Below are 16,818 nucleotides of genomic sequence, written 5' to 3'. Positions count from 1 at the left end.
AGAGAGTGGGGGGCCTTTGTTCCTGAATATCCTAAATGTGAGAAACTATTATGTTTTTCATAATCTTACTCTTACTATCATGGCAACTACACTTTTACTTTCCTCTAGTTAATTCACTTTGTTTCTCCTCTCTCTCCTTTTAGATTAATAAAGAAAATGGTGATAGGGATGCTCTTAATTTACATCTCCAGCATAGCAGCATTATTGCTAGAATTAAAAATTCAGGTGAAAGGGGGTGGGGAGGGTGGGGATGGGTCTATACGGAATTTTCTGAGTGGAATCAGGGAGGTGGCCCAGTGATGACAGACATGAAGAGTACATCCTTCTCCCTAGGGAAGGGAGACTCAAATATGCAGATCACGGAAGACCTCATAGAGATTTCCATAGCATGGACTTCCCATTATGGAAGTTGGAGACTAATAAGTTTAGAAAGGGACCTTCGCTCTCCCTCTGATGGCCTAATTACAAGAAGGGTCCGAAGGTGACTGGAAGAATGAATGGGTGGAGGCAATCCAGGAGAGGGAGATGAGAGGGGATGTGGGAAAGTGACTTTTTCTTTTTTTTTTTTTTTTGACAGATTAGGGGAATGCTTGAATTAAAGCACATCTATCTATCTATCTATCTATCTATCTATCTATCTATCTATCTATCTATGTATATATCACATTTTATTTTTAAATTAATTATAGTTTTATTTACCAGATATATGCATGTGTAATTTTACAACATTGACAATTGCCAAACCTTTCGTTCCAATGTTTCCCCTCCTTCCCCTCACCAGATGGCAGGTTGACCAATACATGTTAAATATGTAAAGTATAAATTAAATACAATATATGTATACATATATTGCTGTACAAAAAGAATCAGACTTTGAAATAGTGTACAATTAGCCTGTGAAGGAAATCCAAAATGTAGGTGGACAAAAATAGAGGTAGTGGGATTTTTATGTAGTGGTTCATAGTTATCTCCCAGAGTTCTTTAGCTGGGTGTAGCTGGTTCAGTTCATTACTGTAAAGCACATCTCTTAAATGCTATACTTATGGACAAAGTGAAGCACAAAATAGTACCATTAGATGGATTCAGAATTGTTGACTGACTCACCATTAATAGTTCCTTAAGTTGGAGAGAGGAATTCAGTGGCAGGGCCATATCCTCTTATCACCTCCATTTTGATAGGAAGTAATAAGAAAAGCACAAAGGGGACACAAAGAGGTGAATGTGAATGTGTGGAACATGAAGAAGGAAGGATGCATGGAAGGAAATGGGATGATGGGGCCTTCCTGATCTGATAGAATGCTGGATTTGTAATTTCTAGGACTTGGGTTTAAATTGGGATTCTGCTATTAGGAAAGGGAAGGAGAAGCCATCTTCCATGGCCATATTCATCCTGGACAGTCCATCCATGCATATAAAGGTGTGGTCTAATGGAGATATGGAGAGATTAAGGATATATGGAAGGGACATGGGGGAACATGAAGGGTCCAGAGATGCTTACATTTGATTCCTGGGGGAATGATCAGTGGGAACAAAGTGGAATTATAGTGAAGTTCTCTCTGGTTGAATGTGATTCCTTCAGAATTCTCCCGGCATCAAACCTAACTCCAGGCAGAGCTTCCTGAAAATCCTTAATGTAGCTGATATTACATTTGATGTAATCTTGCATAAAAACAACAGCCACCACACTACCCCAATATTCATGGATTCTGACGTGAGTATCTGTGTTTCTCAATGTGTGTTTATATGTCTGGGAGTATACGGTTATTCTTTGTGTATTTCTGTCTTTGTATATCTGTGTGTCTATCCTGATTGGATCAGGCCACCTGCCCATCTGCCCCATGTCCCTACTTAATCGCAAAATCTATACAGCTGAGTAAATACAAGAGAGGGACCAGGTTGAGCCTTGTGATAAGATAGGATTGCCTTCCAGGTATTTCAAGATCCCATTGTGAGAGAACAACAAATATCCAATATGGCTACAATGGAAGGGAGGTGATTGGTGGAAAGGTCTGGAAAGACTCTGGAGCCATATTATACAGGGCTTCAAATGTAAAGCTAAAGAGCCACTGAAGATTACTGAGCAGCGGACACCATGGCCAGCATAGACTAAAGAGAGAATGACTATGGGCTAGTAGACAAGTTGCAGCCATAGCATTTCCATTTTTGTTATTTTAGATTCAATAGCTGGAAGATAACAGGAAAATGTTAGAGTCACCAGATCATAGCTTTAGAGTAGGAAGGAACCTTCAAGGCCAGCTACTCAAATGCTTCAATAGCCCTGTAATGTCATCAATTTGGGGAGTTTTTACAAGGAAGAATTATGACCCATCGACAGCTGTCTACCTGCTTGACTCTTTCCATATGTCCTACAAGACTTCTAGAGGGGGTTTAACATGCTGAAGGTGGTCCTCTTTCTCTCATCATTGCTTGGATGCCAGTGAAAAAGAGGCTGGTTGTAGGGTATCCCCTCACTTTTGTAATATGATTGGGTTTTGTTTCTAGCCACACATTTTTCTAATGACATCCTTTATGTTGCCCCTTCTATACAGCATTTTGCTTCTATCTTGCATTTTACATGTACTACTCTATTGTTCTTTGGCTGATCCTAAGTTTCAATTCTCCGGAAACTAGTGTTTGGTGACTTCCAGCATAACGGGGAAAACATTGGTATTCAAAAGATGGCCTTTTTGTTTCAGGGAGAAGCTTGAGATCATGGGAAGAACTTTGCAATTTCCCCAAAAGACAGTCTAGCCTACTCTCTCTTGTTCCATTTAAACGAAGATCTTTGTCCATTTGCATGATCGGTCCAAGTTTATAATTTTACATATATACAAAAAATTTAGATATATGAAATAGATTTCACATATATGGGTATATATATACACATAATTATATACATGTTGTGTGTATTTATGTATATATACAGTGATAAATATTTTATACCAGATCCCAAGTTCTATATATTGACTATCTAACTTCATAGTCTAGACCTTAGCTTGTTAAACTGTGGATTGCAACCCCACATGAGGTCTCATAACTGAATGTGGAAGTGGTGAAATGATGATTTATTATCGGTAAATGTTTGATTCATATACCTATTTTATATGCCTATATACTTGGGGTCATTTACTAATTTCTCAGGCAAAAAGGGATTGTGAATGGAAAAAGTTTAAGAAGCCCTGGTCTAGGCAACATATATTCTTTAGTCCCTTGATTTTTCCTATATGGAGAGTCAATTTAAACTCTTCTGCATGATTATGGGGCCTCATTTCAAAAACTGCCGTGTGCTGAGGTTTGATGGAGCTAACACAATGTCATCCACAAACAGGAACATCTGGAAGACTACGTTCATCTACAGGGAATATTTCTGAATAGGGATTCCTATTGTCTAATACAAATCTCTGTTTCATACTTGCTTAATATTAAAAGGTAGAAAGATACTGAAGTTATCTCTTGTTAAAAACTTTTCAAGGGATCTAGGATGATTCTGAAAAATAGTCGAATTAAAGTGAATAAAGTCCCTTCACGTGGTCTTCCTGTGACATAATCCTGAGCTAGCCATTCCCCTATTTTAAGCCATGGTGTATAAAGCCATCTTCTGTTTTCACACGCTACCTTCACGTCTCACACTGGTGGGGAGAGTATGCCATCTGTCTTTGCCTTTCTTTGATCAGCAGCTGACATGAAAACGCCATCTGTATCCTAGCAGTCTTCAGCTGCCCCCAACACATCATCAGTATGAGCAATTATTCACTTATAAGCCTCTGTGTCTGAGCATGGATCATCAAAGTGTGCAGAGTTTTAGGTTCCAGTTTGTTGTTTGTGGTATCCTAGAATTTTGAAAAGACTAGAATTAGTTAGAATCAGTGCAGACAATCTGATAAGTATTGGAAGATCTGGATATTCCAGCGCCAGAGTGTTTACTTATTTGTTAACAGTTTTTCTGTAAAATTCTCCTGGCTACATGCTACATCCTAAGTATGGATAGACTTTATCCTTCAAACCACTGTCTTAAGTCCTGCCATAGATTTTAAAGGTTGATTTTAAAGGTTGTTTTTTTGTTGTTGTTTTTACTCAAATACTTGTCATGAAAATATCAGGGAAAAACATTATTGTTAACTTGAAGTCCACTATCCAGGACAGCATTGCAATCCATATTCTCAATTTTTACCATCACCTTTTCATGAGGTCCTATGAGTCCAAGTGAAATAGGCCCATAAGGAATTTATGATAAGGTGAATGTAACTGCCTTTGGGGTGTAGGATCACTTCCTTCTTTGGACCTACTCTGGTTTACTGAAGCTGGATCAGATTTTTAATTTCTTCATAATTATGGCTGCATTTTCTATGCCAGTATACCCAACAATATAAATAAGCCCATCATCCAATTAACAAAATAAGAATGTTATTCTGATGATTATCAGCAAAAGTGCTCTTGTGTGCCATCTATTTCCTTGTTCTTCTACCCCTCCAAGAAGAATCAGATTGAGCACTGCTCCAGGTCTCACTTGATTGTCTCAGGTTCTGTGACCGGTGGTGCTGTTGACCTGCTTTGCTCCTATTGTCCACACTGAGTCTGAGTCCTCTGAATTGTACTGATCCTTAGCAATACCTGCCTTAATTTGACCACTGTAAATTTGACCCGACATCCACATACAGGAGAGTCTCTCTCTCTCTCTCTCTCTCTCTCTCTCTCACACACACACACACACACACACACACACACACACACACACACAGTAGAACAATCTCTATAGTGGCGATTCATTCTCTATGTTCTCAGGATCTATGGGGCATCTCTAGATCACTCTAGATACCCAGTGCTCCAACCTGAGGAGTAATTCAAGAGATTTTTCACTTTTGTGCTGCACACCATCAAAGACAAAATCAACAAAGGTCTTGTGATCTACTTCCCCCAAAGTCTGTACACATTCAGGCCAGGTAACATTTACTCTAGCCTCTGTGAGGGTACTCACTGCCAATGTAGCTGGCATCCTTAGGGTATCTGTCAATCTCATCATTTTGTCTGGGTCAGAGGCCTTCCACTGTCCCAGATACATTCTCATCTGTCCAATCCACGTCTCCCAGGATTGTTCTCTCTGAGAACATGGTTCATGTCCAGAGAAAATGATTCAATTTAAGATTTAATTGTGACAGTCAATCTATCAGAATACTACTTTTGATTAGAGAAGGGCTTCTATGTCTCATCAATTAAACTAAAAGAATGATCCAAACTCAGAGGGTGGACAAAAGTGAAATTCCCAGGAATTACTTATGTCTATCAGTTCCTCAGGTATATATCTTCTATTTGAAAATTCCCAGATAGGATTAGCAAAAAAATATAAAAAAACCCTTTGTGACTCATCTTATCTGCTTTAAGCTCAGTGATCTCAATTGTATACTCTTCTAATCCTTTCACTTGTTCCTTAAAATATTTTACTCTCTGGATCGACACCTAATATTAGGAGTCTTCTATACTTCTCAACTGTAAAACCTAAAAACACTACCCCCCTCAATTGTCTTAAGTCCCATCTTTTGTAGAGATGGCTCCACATGTACATGTGTGTCCAATTAATGTACTCAAGTTCTATTTGAACTTGTTCTCCTCACTCCAGGTCTGGTGCTCTATCATACACTGATATTCTTCAATATTCTTACCATATAATATGGAAGTACATCTTGATGTACTACTACTTCCCCTTCTCCTATCTGTGCCAACTACTATATTCTAAGTTCTATGAGGACAGAACTATGTCTTATCTGGAACTTTTATCTAATGGCACAGAGTTATCCTCTGCAGTTCAAGTTCAGGAAGAGCGTTCATAAGAGGGAGTATAGCTTGAATTTTAGCTTGAATTGTCCTTGAAGGATTAAGGAAAAGGGATGTTCTCTTAGACCTAGGAAAAACAGGGAAAGGTGAGCATTTACAAGACTGGTTAATCATAAAATCTAGAACAAGATGAGAATAAATTTAGGGTATGGTGCTCAGAGGGGCTTGATGAGCTCAAGTTTCAGGGTGGCAGAGCAGTTCTTACAAAACTATAGAGAAAGCAGGGAAATATTTTCAAGGCTTGAGACTGAAATACTAGGTGAACTATGCTAAGCTGGATTGGTCTGGGCACAAAAGATAAGCTCAGAAGTTAATCCCTTTGTTTGAGCCAGACAGCTGGTGCCTTCTAATTTTAATTGAATAACTATCATTTTTCTTTGGGAACCTAATTTCTATTCTGAGATTTCTTCACATTATAATAAAAATCCATCTCATTCTTGTTTCTTTCTCTGAGAAGTGACTTGCCCAGGGTACACAGCAAAAACATATTAAGTGTCTGAGGCCAGATTTGAACTTGGGGGGGTCCTGACTTTAGGGCTGGTGCTCTAGCCACTGTATCAACTAGCTGCCCCCCACCTCATTCTCTAAGTGGGGCAATTCACTATCTCCAGAAATAAGGTACTGATAAAAGCTGAGAGTCGTCATATTCCCAAAATTACAGATTAAAAAAGGAGAGGTCTGTCATTGTAGCAACAATCCTGTTGGAAATTTTCTAAGTCATCTGAAGCACATAAATTGACCCATGCTTTTTTCTAGTATCCAGATTATGACATTATAAATTTGGACGCACATGAAGAGTACTTTCAGTTAGATGTATCTTCCTCTACATGGTTCAAAAAAGAAGAGATTCTCCTGGAGGAGAAAACAATATATATACTAATTCTGAGTGGGAAGGAGTCGTCATACTCAATCACCCTGGTGAGAGTTTGGAGTGTGGACTAGATGGGAAGAAACAGGGCATTTCTGGGGGAAGGAGGGAGAGAGAAGTAGGAAAGGTTAAGGAGGGAAGAAAAAGATGATATTGTCTGAACAGGATTAGTCATCTTTAGAACTGTCCATGATGATTTCTCTCCCTCTTTGCTTTAGATGAAGGAAGACAATGAAGTAGTAGAGAATGGACTTGCACATGTGAGGTATATTTGATTCAGTTCTCGACTAAAGAAAGGTATCTTTTGGGGGGCAGCGGAAGCCATGTCCTTGGGCCCTGTCCACATCCATTGGGCTTAAAGCAAATATTTATGTTTTTTCCATCTGTAGGACTAGTGTATTTATCAGTATCTATTTGCCTGTCTGTCTCATATTGTGGGCAGCACCATTACTCAAGTACATTTCTCAGACAAGAGCTGTCCTTATGGGGTCCTTCAATTGTACTGTTTCCATAAAGAAAAAAATAATTATTTGCTAAATTAACAAAAACCTGGAGTGAGGAGAATAAGTTCAAATAGAATCTTAGTACATTCATTGGACACACATGTACATGTGGAACCATCTCTACAAAAAAATGACAGTTACTAATCTATAATATGATAATCATAATAATTTTTGAAAATCACATTTTAGGTAGAAATAGAAAAAGTAAAAATATAATAGCATTATATTATGTAATCATTATAATAACTTCCCATTAGAGTAATAACTGTTATTGATAACTATTTAATCTAACCACCATGACATTCATTTCTTGTTTTCTGCCTATTCTTAATAGCACTATTCAAGTATATTTCTTCATTTCTTAAATCTCAGAAGTGAAAAGAAGGTCCAGAGCCTTAGAGCCTGGCTGAAAAAAGAATTCTCTACTACAAAATACTGACTACAGTCCCCTACAATAAGATACTACAAAAAGAGAATTGGTTATCCAGGTTTCTAGTGAGGGAGAATTCAGTGCCTTCTGCTCAAGCAGTTCATTAGTTGTTAGTAAGCTTTTCCTTATATTGAAAATGAACTTAGCCTGTCTACAACTTTAGTCAGTCAGAAGGCATTTATGAAATATGTATTATGTGTGAGGCTCAGTGGTAAATTCTGGGTGTGTAAAGGAAAAAAAAAAGTCATCACTGTCTTCAAGGAGCTCCCATTTTAATGGGCGAGACAACTTGCAAACAACTGTATGTATACAAAATATTTACAAAGTCAATGAGATAATCTCAGAAGAAAAAGCATCACCTGTAGAGGGAAACCTAGAAGTTCCTGCAAACAGGAGATTTGAACAGTCTTAAAGAAAACTCGAGAAGTTGGAAAGCCAAAGTGAGGGGAATTCCAACCAATATAGAAGCCTGTAAGGGTTACATGAGAGAACAGGGTAGATCGCAGAGTTATTATATATGGAGGGAGAGAAGTAATAAGCCAGATTTCTTCCAGTTCTTCCATCTAGAGCAAGGCAGACCAAGTTTAGATAGCTTTTCAAATAGCCCGAAGACAACTATGACATCCACTCTTGAGTCAAGTCACCTTTTCTCCAGGCTGAGCATCTTAAGTCCCTTCATGTGGTCTCCCTGTGACATAGTCTTGAGCTAGCCATTTCCCTATTTTAAGCCATGGTGTAGAAAGCATCTCCTGCTTTCACACACATCTTCACGTCTCAACTGGTGGGGAGAGTGTGCAATCTGTCTTTGCCTTTGATCAGCAGCTGACATGAAAACGCCATCTTTATCCTAGCCATCTTCAGCTGCCATCCTCCCACCCATAGAGAATCTCTCTTTGGTTTGGATTGTGCATAGGATGCCATCTATTACAGTGGTAAATAACATTGGCAATAATCTCTGTATATATGTTTATACCTAACTTAACCTTAATAATCAAAAAGTCATCAAATGAATTTATTTCTGTTGTTACATACTCCAGAAATCTGGAATGATTTTGATAAATACATTAAAAAATACCTTGTTAAAGCTTAGCCTAAGCTGGTGTTTTGACTTTATGAATCAATTTTTAATTATCAAACAATGAATAAAGTAGAATCCTATATTCTTAGAGATGTAACTAAATAAGTGATTTTAATGTTATCCATCAGGGACCGAAATGCCTAAAATTAGGCAATTTAATTTTTCTAAGGAAAAAAAGTAGAGACAGAATCTAGTGGTTGGCTGGGAGTTTTGTCTTTTAACTACTATTAATCCTTTTAAAATATTTCCATTTTTCCCCATTTACATGTAAAAACAATTTTAACATTCTTTTATTAAAATTTTGAGTTCTAAGAGTCTTATCTTTTCTCCTCCCTTCTTCCTCCACCACATTAGTAAATAATTTTATATAGATTATATATGTGCAACCTTGTAAAAATTATGAAAGAAAACTCAAGCCAATAAAAGAAAATGAAAAATAATATACTCCAGTCTATTCAGACAGTATCAGTTTTTTCTCTGGAAGTTAATAGCATTTTTCATTATGAGCCCTTTGGGATTGTATTGCTGAGAATAGCTGAGTCATTCACAGATGTTCAACATACAATATTGTTGTTACCATCCACAATATTCTCATGGTTATGTTCATTTCCCTTTGTTTCAGTTCACATAAGTCATTCCAGGTTTTCTTGAACTCATTCTGCTCGTCTTTTCTTATAGCACATTATTCTATAACTATATATGCCACGGCTTGTTCAGCCATTCCCCAATTGATGGGCATTTATACAACTTCCAATTCTTAGCCATCACAAAAAAAAGAGCTGCTATAAATATTTTTGTGCATGTAGATCCAGTTCCCTTTTTTGATCTCTTTGGGATACAGATCAAAAGGAATGCAGTTTTCTAGCCCTTTAACCACAGTTACCAATAATTCAATTTTTAACCTTTTCCATCATCCATTACTTAACCACTTATTTCTTTGTTTGTAAAACATGTACAATTAATCTAGTTAAGTGTGAGGGATGTTGGCAGTTTCTAGCAGGTCATAAGTCTCCATCTCTGCTCACTGAGATAGATCAAGTTAAATCTAGGGCTATGAAAGATCATTTACTAAATCCTTATTTGTTTCCCTCTTGAACTTGATGTATTTCTACACACTCTGAGCTAGAAAACCACATATTTATTTATCAATACATGAAAATCAGAGAAGAACGAGATATAACTATTCTATTAAAAATAAGTCTATTTTCATAAATTTCACAATTTTTTCAATATTTATGTGTGTATATTATATGCATGCACATAAATCAGATAAGAATTAGTTATTAGCCAAAAAGGATGCATAAAATTTTACATCTTAATATCAAATATATTCAAAATCATTATAAAATCTTTCAGTCCAAGAATATTCAAAATTAATATTGTTTGCTGGAAACTTGGCATCTTTTGCTAGAAACTACTTTTTAAAATCAAAAATGGGTATGTTTTATAATGCCATCTTCAGTATGTATGATAAATACTCATTTGTTAATCTCATGCTAAGTGAAGTTTTAATAGCCTTCAGGAATAAAAACAAAAGCTTACATATATGTGTATCACCAAACATTATTAATATTCTTGTAACATGCACTTTTGAACAAAAATTCTTGCCAAGTACAAAAAATCTGGAGCCCTCACTACAGTATATTTTTATTTTAGCCCTATGTTACATTGAACAACAAATTCCATTTGAAAGTTACTTTTTGATTTCTCAAATTCAAAAGAAAATAATTTTCATACATTTGAATTCAAACCATCTTTCAAATTCAAATAGAAATTCCTGGATCTTTAAAGCACACTTGCTAAAATTACAAAACTCAAATGATTCTTGATAATTTTTACATGTAGGAAAGAGTCAAATCACAATTTTTAATTCCCAGAGAACAACTTTTATCTTAAATGCTTTAGTACAGTTGTATATAAATGTTAAAACCCAATTTCAGCTTTGATGTTTTATGTTCAACTCATTTAAATACCTTGTTACATTTACAATGAAAGCCAAATTCTGAAATCAATTCTTATGATTAAGTTGTTCAGGTGACATCTCTCATTTCTTAAACATTTTGATTTTATGGCAAAAATTGCCAAAATCTCTTCAAAACCACAAGGAAGCCAGCCAATTTCTGTATAATGAAGTAAATATTTTTATTCACTTTGTTTCCCCAATAAATCTGTAAAAAACATGTAAAATTCATTGTTTTCTTAGCAAAAGTCAGCACATGTTCTATTTTTATTATTTTTGAGCATAAACTTCCTACTATATAATGCCATGAACATAATGAAACTTACCATCAGAAGCAACTTCATTCTGCTTCCATATTCAATTGTCTTCCCTTTCATTGTTGTTGTGTTTGCGATCACATACTAGTTCTACTAAGGGAAATTAATACTTTTCTAAAAATCCATATACTTCCTTTAAAATATCTTCACCTGTTGTAGGTCATTAAGAAGAATAACATTAAACAATCTCCACTCACATTGAATTGGTTTACTAATATCTATACTTTCACCAACTGCAATTAAACAAAAAGTCATTACATTTGTTGGGTTTGATTTAAGATTTCCACTGCATCAGTGACAATTTTCTTAATTTATTTCACAACAGTATTTCCTGATAATAAAATATTCTGAAAAGTATTAACTTTTTTAAGCACAGAAAATTTCAGTGGTTTTTACTATACACCTCACAAATTCACCTTCACTAAAACACTGTCCAGCTATAAGTTCTGAGATCACAAAATTAGTTTTGGTCACACTCTTGTTCTCTTCATGAGATTTTGTTAAAAAAAAAAAAATCTATTTCCCCCCCAACAGTTTTAGTAAATTTCTATATCTCTTTTTACTATTAAAGCCAATCCTGTTTTAAAAGATGGTTTTTTTCAGTATATTTTTATTATTGATTGGCCACTCGTTTTTATTTTTAGGTTTTATGTTTACATTCATTTTTCACATGTCATGTTGGAAGAGAAAAAATCAGAACAAAAGAGAAAAATCACAAAGAAAAAAAAAAGCAAACAATTCTTCAGTATCTTTACCAAACTTGTTCATTCTCTTCATAAATTTCTTGCCACACTCTCATTTCTTTCTTAATTTTTCCTCTTATCTTTTTTTTTTCTGCTTTAACTCTTCCAGGAATTCTTGGTGGGTTTGGATCCAATTAACATCTTTCTTTGAGGCTTTAACTGTAGCTATTTTCACACTGTTGTCTTCTGGATTTGTGCCTTATTCTTCACTTTCACTGTAGTTGATTCTTACAGCCAAGTTCCTTTTTTGTCATTGGCTCATGTAAAAATGACTGGACTGCAAACAAAAGACTGATTTAAATCACACCAGAACAGAAGTAAGGTTGTTCAGAAGCTAGAGTATGGTGTGGGGGTGGTTGCAGTGCTTATCTCCGATGCTTATCTCTGACTCAGACTCTGTTCTTGTCCACAGGATTTTTAATAATCTGGACAAAGATATTTATGTCATCTTGCTTTTAGACACCTTCAGGCTCCGGAAAAACACTGGGTACTCTCCACTGCTAACCATTAGGATAAACAGGTGAACAGCCCTATGACCCATTTGGGGGAATGGATAACCTGGGTCCCACCACCACTTGGTATGAGCAGTAAAATTTCCCTGCTCTCTCGGATCTCCCTTAATGTTTACGCCTCCTGTCTTTTGACTAACTCCCATTTGTCTTGTCTGTACCTTGCTTTTTACATAGTTGTTTGCACGCTGTCTTGCCCATGACGCTCTGAACTCCTTGAGAGCAGGGACTGTGTTTTGCCTTTCTTTGTATCCCCAGCACTTAGCATATAGTGCCTGACACAAAGTGGGCATTTAATTGACTGACTGACTCTCACCAGAAAGGTAAATCTGTTTTATATGATCGAGGAGAAGAAGGATGTATTACAAGTCGGGCTGCTGAAATTTGGAGGCTCTTACCTGATCTTTATTATTCAGGTGGGTTGCCAAAGCAAGGCCAGTCAAAAGGAGCCCAGCCTCCTATCCCAATCCCTCCTAGTAGACTCTTTCCCGCCATATATACACTGGCTTTCACTTGCTTCCTCAGGACGTTCCAATAGTGAAGATCCACAAAGTAAAGATGGTGGAAATCAAGACCTTTTCCATTGCGTGGCAATTCCCACAATTACTTATAATGGACATCGGAAGATATTTTCTCACTGTTGCCTGCATGGAGTTTTTCTACTATGAGGTTAGAGATTACTCAGGGTCAGAGATAATACACAGACAATGGAAGGGGACTGAGGCAGGGGGAGGGTGGTGTGTTGGAGATTAGGTAATGGGTGGGAAGGAGTGGGAAGTCTGTGGGAAGGGTGCCAGGACCTGAATCTTGGGGGAGGTGACTAAGCTGGCTTTTGTGCCCTAGGCCCCAAAAGGCTTGAAAGTTACCATGACGGCTTTGTGGACAAGCAGCCTTTACAGCACTTTTCTGATCAGGAATTTTGTGTCCTACATCTCCCTCCTGCCTGAGGTATAGACCCCTCCTTTTTTATATTGCCTTTTACAAGACTAAATGCACCAACCTCAGATACAACTTGCTTCCAGCTTCTCCAGGACACCTTGTCCCTTCTCCTGGTCCCTGATGCCCACAGCCCCAGCCCTTGGTCCCTACACTAGACCCTTTGCATGGGAGAGATCCAGAGATTGTAAGGGATCTCTGTCACCATTAATACAGTAACTACAATCCTCCCCTGGAGGAAGGCAGTCCTAGGCTGGCACAGCTAAGGCCAAGCAGTCTATTCCCAGGAAAACTCTGAGCCTAGAGGAGTTGTGGGGCAGCCACGGCACAATCACTTGCTGCTGCCTTTGCTGTCATCACTTAAGACGCTCTGGGACATGGGAGAGTAAGATGAAAAGCAAGCTGTTTTCTCAGAGTGCCCCTAAAGCAGGGTGAAAGTAGATGCCTTGCCACTCGTCCAAGTACCCAAAAGTTGGGTAAGTCTTAGATCTGGGAGAGGCTTCTCTGCCACAGAAACCACTTCTTTTCTTTCTGGGGTTAAGTGACTTGCCCAGGGTCACACAGCTAGGTTAAGTATCTGAGACCAGATTTGAAACTCAGGTTCTCCTGAATTCAAGGCTGGTGCTCTATCCACTGCGCCACCTAGCTGCCCCCTAGAAATCACTTCTAAAGAAGAGGTGGGTTCTGACTAAGGATGGACCATGTGAAACTTGAGTGCCGGTACCTGGAGAAGGGCCTGCTGAAGGAAGCAAGCAGACCCTCATGTCCTTATCTCTTCTTATCCATGGGCAATCCATTCCTTCCCTTGTTGCTCATGAGAATGTCAGGAAGAGAAAGGTCTTTTCCTTTCAAGCTCCATTTCTTTGATTTCAAGTCAAAGTAGCAGCATAGCTACGACACCACATGTCTCTTCTTGCCCTAAGTTAAGCAAGCCTTTCAGTTTTTATCTGAGGAAATTCTCTTCTCTCCACCTGGTATCATATTCATCTCCTAGCTCCAGGTCTAAACAATACAAAGGACTCGGCCGAAGAGGAACAACAAATGTGATGGTGATGGTTCTGTGATTGTCAGTGCCCTCCCATGCAGACAAAGAGTAGATAACAGAAGAAAGAGGATTATTTAGAGAATCAATCCAAGGGACAAGGACAGGGAGTGGAGAAAGACCTAAAGTCAGGAGTTTAGATGGTGGATTTATCAGGAAGTTCAGCTAGTCCGATGATAGTTGAACAGACAGCAATGGAAGGGCCATTACAGGAGGAACATATTAGTTGACAAACATCCTGTTAGAAAAAATAGTGTGGAAATAATCAGAAACCTACACAGCCTCTTGCCCCCCCCCCCCATATCATAGTTGAAAAGAAATCTCAGGAAGATAATAATTGGGGTATTGGGACAAGCCTTCTGTGGAAGATGGGAATTGAGCTGAGTCTTGAGGGAAGCCAAGAATATTTAAGCGATAGAGGTGAGGAAGGATGGGATTCCAGGCATGAGGTACAGCTGGCACAAAGGCAATGAGTTTTGTGTGTGTGTGGAGCTGCAAACAGGCTATTTTGTAGCTAGCTGGATCATTAAATCTGTGCAGAGAAATTAAAAGTATAAGATTAAAATGTAGGGAGGAGCCAAGTTGGGAAGAATTTTTTAATACAAAAAGAGATAACACTATGATTTGTCATTGGATTGGATTAACAGGAGGTGAGGAAAGAATAACATTGAGGCTGTGAACCTGGGTAATTGAATAGATGACAGCCCTCGACAATACAGGAAAGTTCAGAAAATGGGGTGGATTTGGGAGAAAATACTTGTTTCATAATATTAGTTTAAGTGTGTGGGGGGGTACTACAGTTCAAGACAAAAGTCAAATGGGATTAGAGCACAGGAAAGAAACTAGTGCTGGATATATAGACCTCAGATCCAAACAAACTTGTAATTAAGAATTGCTTAAAGCTGGTAAGATCACCAAATTAAGTAGCACAGAAAGTAAAAAGAAAGGGGCCCAACATGGTTAGTAGGCTTGACGTGGATGAGAAGATATGGCAAGAAAAGTTTATGGTAGAAGAAGAGGAATTGCACCACATGAATGTAATTATAGGATGGGGAGACTGACGTGGGACTTAGATGATTAAGTCATTAAACACAAAGGGATGAGTATTACAGGATCATCAACATGAGGCATTACAGTCAGTAGTGATAATGGGACAGGAGAAGTTAAGAGGAAGAAACTAGGGAAGAGGTAGAAAGACTGAACTGAGTCCTTTTCTTTAGGCTTGTTTCTTCATCTGCAAATTGCAAAATGGCTGTTCTATTCATGAAACAAATATCAAGCATGTACTAGGTATCATGGTAGTATGTGATAAAAAACAAAGCAATCTCTACTTTCAAGTAGTTTACATGCTTTGGGGAGAAGCAAAATTTATACATTTGCAAAATAGTAAGCGTGAAAAACCAACTATGAAGTAAATTTGGGAGAGATAAATAGGGATATCAAGAAAGGTCTTATGTGAGCTGAGTTTTGACAGAAGCCAAGGATTCTAAGAGGCAACGGTGAGGGGTATGCCTTCCTGACATGGAAGATATCATACAAAGGCAGAGAAGAGATGAAATGTTGTATATGGGACCATTTTATGATTCTATAGTTCCACAAATCTTTTGTAGAATTTTAGGGGAAAACAATCCATCCTGATTCTGTGTCTCTTTCTTTCTACAGTGGATTGAGTACTTCTTAATTTCTTGCATCCTACTGAGTGTCATCATTGCTTTCTTCATCATAAGCTATTACTACAAAGAAACTTATAGAGAAAACTTGTAGAGAACCTGTCTTCTTGAATTCGCAAACATTGGGACCAGATGAAGAAATTGTACATTTGGCTCAGGTCCATCATCCCCATCCTGGTTATTTCCCCCTTCCTGACCCTCCTATGATAATTCTTTCCCTCCAGTTCTCCTCCATGGTGCTACATTTTGGCTGGAGTCAAATTCATTTAACTCTGGCCAGAATTTGTGTGCTTTGAATGGAGAGGTTGGAGAGTTGGATATGGAAGAGAGGGTGGGAAGGAAGGGGAAGATGTTCCTCGCTCATGAGAAGGATGACTTAGAGAAAACTTCAGTCTCCCCAGCTGGGCAGAGTATATGTGTAGAGGACATCTGGTAAAGAACAGAGGAAAGGCAAAGAAACATGGATGGCTATGTGACTGGTTTCTGGGATAAGAATAAGGGAGGGGGAGTCAGGAAGGAAGTTCCTCAATCTTGACTTTGAATAAAGTGCTAAGTCACATAAACCCTTTGAAAACAAACTAAGGTGTTGGCTCTGGCTCCCTATTTTTTGTAAGTGGGAAAGGCAAGATATATGAGGGGAGGGAAAGAAAAGATGATATGGGAACAGAATAGTGTAATATAATGGATAGGAAGATATTGGTCAACCTTTGCCCCCAATACATATAAACATGGACAAGTGTAAGTGAGTCATCTGGACTCTCAGTTTTCCAAAATGAGCAGCTAGGAAAATTTGTATACAGATAGAGAATTCCCTATATGGATGGAGTCAAGGGTTCAGACCATGAAAGATGATAGGGAAGGGCATAAAATGCCTTAAATTCAAAAAGTATATTTGGGGATAGGTATAGGAACAAGTCTTACCTTCAAGAGGCA

General features: G+C 37.9%; 1 protein-coding gene across 2 annotated transcripts in view; it reads left to right on the top strand.

Moving 5' to 3' along the window:
- The window catches only part of LOC141547123 (solute carrier family 15 member 2-like), a 43,854-nt gene extending 27,391 nt beyond the window's left edge, over positions 1-16,463 (top strand). For both annotated transcript variants that reach the window (XM_074275507.1, XM_074275506.1), the window contains 9 exons: positions 144-225; positions 1,580-1,711; positions 6,586-6,747; positions 6,916-6,962; positions 12,141-12,248; positions 12,557-12,653; positions 12,763-12,906; positions 13,081-13,185; positions 15,878-16,463. In XM_074275507.1, the coding sequence (XP_074131608.1) occupies positions 144-225; positions 1,580-1,711; positions 6,586-6,747; positions 6,916-6,962; positions 12,141-12,248; positions 12,557-12,653; positions 12,763-12,906; positions 13,081-13,185; positions 15,878-15,979 (979 nt within the window). In that variant the 3' untranslated portion in view covers positions 15,980-16,463. The remainder of the gene's footprint in view (positions 1-143; positions 226-1,579; positions 1,712-6,585; positions 6,748-6,915; positions 6,963-12,140; positions 12,249-12,556; positions 12,654-12,762; positions 12,907-13,080; positions 13,186-15,877) is intronic.
- Positions 16,464-16,818: the final 355 nt, after the last annotated feature.

Source organism: Sminthopsis crassicaudata, chromosome 6 (assembly GCF_048593235.1).
Source record: "Sminthopsis crassicaudata isolate SCR6 chromosome 6, ASM4859323v1, whole genome shotgun sequence".
In the NCBI taxonomy this organism is placed as follows: domain Eukaryota; kingdom Metazoa; phylum Chordata; class Mammalia; order Dasyuromorphia; family Dasyuridae; genus Sminthopsis; species Sminthopsis crassicaudata.
The sequence above is the reverse complement of the archived record's forward strand: the minus strand, read 5'-3'. Positions and strand labels throughout refer to the sequence as shown.